The following is a 3,471-nucleotide window of genomic DNA, read 5'->3' as shown; positions in this document are numbered from 1 at the left end:
TCGGGTTGTCCTCGACAGGGGTATTTTGGAGGATCATCTCTATTTGGCCTGAAGGGCTAGCAATATATCAGCTTGGCGTTTGGGATTAATGAAGGAAATGCCTTTATCATTTCGATCTTCACGCTCAATGCGAATGGATCCTCCATCCTAAGAGAATGTTGTTTTTCACTCAACTCTTGAAAGTGTTCGAAGGATGTGTTTGGAAATGACTTACCTTTCTTCATTCTAAGCACTCCTTGTTTGGCATGATTAATGTTTCAACTTTTTATCATAATAAAATCATTCTTACGAGCTCCCCTCTTCGAGAATTACCGACATGAAGCACATATAGTGGCACCAGAAAATAGGTGGTAGGAATGAGGCTATGACCCACGGTTTTTTTTTTTTTTTTTTTTTACCTCTCATTTAAGAAAAAGAGATATTCAACCATTTGTGCGGAGACTTGATGGGTCTTTTAAATCGACTTTTCCCTCCGCCATTTTCCTCATCGAACGGTAAGGTGCCTGAAACACAAATAGATATGCGTGTATGTGATATATGTATGATATCTATGATGCTATGCATGATGCCATGTGACTCGATTGCGCATGAAGTGGTTCTTCGACCTTGATTTCAATCATGGAAAGTATTTCTTGACTGCATCTGAATTTACAGGTCTAGGCAATTCACTGCCATCCATTTCAACTAAAATCATAGCACCACCAAGCATAATCTTTTTAATGACATACGGCCCTTCATAGTTCGGGGTGAATTTTCCACGAGGGTGCGGTATAATCGGAAGCACTTTCCTCAGCACTGGTCATTGACTTCAAAGTATCTAGGACGCACCCTTCGATTGAAGGCTTTTGCAACTCGTCTCTGATAGCATTGGCCATGACACACAGCTTGCAATCTCTTCTCATCAATCAAGTTTGACTGCTCATGCCTCTGTTGCATCCACTCGGTCTCATCGAGCATAGATTGGGAAAGGACCCTTAAAGAAGGGACCTCAACTTCAACAGGTAAGACTGCCTCCATCCCATACACGAGTGAAAAAGGAGTTGCCCCTGTGGAGGTGCAGATAGAAGTTCGATACGCCATTAACGCGTAAGGGAGTCTATCATGCCAATCATGATAATTCTCGGCAGTCTTCGATAGGATTTTCTTTATGTTCTTGTTCGCCGCCTCCACTGCTCCATTCATCTGAGGACGATACGGTGACGAGTTCAAATGCTTAATTCGAAACTCACTAAACAATCCATCTACGACTTTGTTGTTCAAATTAGTGCCATTGTCGGTAATGATCGCCTCCGGCACCCCGTAGCGAGCGACAATGTCGCGACGAATGAACTTCGCCACATTCTTGGCAGTAACATTAACATATGAATTGGCCTCGATCCACTTAGTAAAATAGTCTATCACCACCAGGATAAATTGATGCCCATTTGAAGCTTTGGGGTTAATGGACCCAATCACGTCAATTCCCCACATTGAAAAGGGCCAGGGTTGAGACATTTGGTGAAGCTCATTTGGAGGGGCATTTATCCTATCTCCATAAATGCACGGTGACACCGTCGTACGTGCTGAATGCGTCGACTCCATGGTCAGCCAATAATAACCAAGTCGCATGATCTTTCTCACCAAGAAGTGTCCATTCATATGGGGGCCACACTCCCTTCATGTATCTCTTTCATCAAACGGTCGGCTTCCTTAGCGTCGACACACCTTAGCAATGTCGAGTCGAATGACCTTTTGTAAATGACATCCCCACTGGTGAAGAATTTCGATGCTAACTTTATTAAATGCTTTCCATCTGCTGCTTCACTTCCTTCGGGAAATTTACCATTCTGCAGATACTTTAAGATGTCATGATACCAAGGCTGTCCGTCCGGTTCTTCTTCAATCGTCATGCAATAAGCTGGGCACCTAAAGATTTCAATTCTTAATGGTTCAATGTCCAAGCCTCCAGCTATTTGTAACATTTAAGACAAGGTAGCTAGGGCATCAGCAAACTGATTTTGAGACCTTGGCAAGTATTCAAATTCTATTTCTTGGAATTCTTCCGTCAACTTCCCCAGGAACTCATAATACGGAATCAATTTAGAATCTTGTGTTCGCCATTCGCCTTTAGTCTGTAAGATGATAAGGGTTGAATCACCATAAACCTGCATCTTTCGGATCTTCATGTCAATAGCAGCTTGGAGGCCGAGAATGCATGCTTCATATTCGGCAATATTATTCGTGCAAGGGAACGTCAATTTAGCGGCAACGGTGGTAGTGCTGACCGCCTAGGGAGATAAGAACGCCCCAAGCACTCCGACTTGACTAAATTAACTGCACCATCGAAGTACATCGTCCATTTGTCACTTGATACAAGTAAAATTTGCTCCCCTGCATCACTATCTTCATCAAATGTCCTGGACCACTCGGGACTTTCTGCCAACATGTCTACTATGGCGCGACCTTTAACGGACTTCTGCCCCAGGCTCTGAATGTCAAACTCTGAAATTAATATTTGCCACTTGGCCAACTTGCCAACCAATGCCGGCTTCTCCAGGAGGTATCTGATGGGATCATTTTCGGTCACCAACAGGATTCGGTGATGGAAGCGTGTATTGTCGCAACCTGTGCAAGACCCAAATCAAGGCCACACAAGTTCTCTCAACTGCTGTGTAGTTCATCTCGGAAACAGTAAACTTCTTGCTCAAGTAATATATCGCGCATTCTCTCCCGTCATTTGGTCTTTTTTGTGCTAACATGGCTCCCAATGATTCATCATGTATGGTCAAGTACAAAATTAGGGGAATTTTAGGGAGAGGGGGTACTAAGACTGGTGCATGAGTGAGATAGTGTTTTATCTTCTCGAAGGCACCCTGACACTCAATATCCCACTCAATCTTTGCATTCTTTTTCAGGAGTTTGAAGAATGGTTTCGATGTTTCAAACAATTGATAGATGAACCTCGCCACATAATTGAGCCGCCCCATCAAGCTGCGGACCTCCTTGGTGGTGATCGGGGCTCGTAAATCACAAATAGCCTTGACCTTTGACGGATCAATCTCTATGCCCTTGTTGCTAACCATGAACCCTAACAGCTTCCCTAATCTCGTCCCAAAAACGCATTTTGTGGGATTAAGGCGCAGCTTGAATTTCCGAAGACGTTTGAACAGCTTTTGCAAGACTCCAACATGGTCCTCACCCTGTCTTGACTTTGCAATCATATCATCCACGTATACCTCAATCTCCTTGTGCATCATGTCATGAAACAACGTGACCATGGCCCTTTGATACGTTGCCCCAGCATTCTTTAGACCAAAAGGCATCACTTTGTAGCAGAAAGTTCCCCAAGGAGTTATAAATGATGTTTTGCTCCTATCCTCCTTCTTCATACGGATTTGATTATATCCAGAAAAACCGTCCATGAAGGAGAATAACTCAAATCCCACCGTGCTGTCAACCAAGACATCGATATGTGGGAGTGGGAAATCGTCT

General features: G+C 43.7%; 1 protein-coding gene across 1 annotated transcript; it reads right to left on the bottom strand.

Annotated features, from left to right (window-relative positions):
• Nucleotides 1-789: 789 nt before the first annotated feature.
• Nucleotides 790-3,257, bottom strand: LOC120288515 (uncharacterized protein K02A2.6-like). Its single transcript, XM_039302557.1, has 4 exons — nt 2,852-3,257; nt 2,265-2,604; nt 1,823-1,905; nt 790-1,394 (listed from the first exon to the last, which is right to left on the bottom strand). The coding sequence occupies exons 1-4, from the start codon at nt 3,255-3,257 to the stop codon at nt 790-792; spliced, it is 1,434 nt and encodes a 477-aa protein (XP_039158491.1).
• Between the last annotated feature and the right edge of the window lie 214 nt (nt 3,258-3,471).

The sequence above is a fragment of the Eucalyptus grandis genome, chromosome 9 (genome assembly GCF_016545825.1).
Source record: "Eucalyptus grandis isolate ANBG69807.140 chromosome 9, ASM1654582v1, whole genome shotgun sequence".
In the NCBI taxonomy this organism is placed as follows: Eukaryota; Viridiplantae; Streptophyta; class Magnoliopsida; order Myrtales; family Myrtaceae; genus Eucalyptus; species Eucalyptus grandis.
The sequence above is the reverse complement of the archived record's forward strand: the minus strand, read 5'-3'. Positions and strand labels throughout refer to the sequence as shown.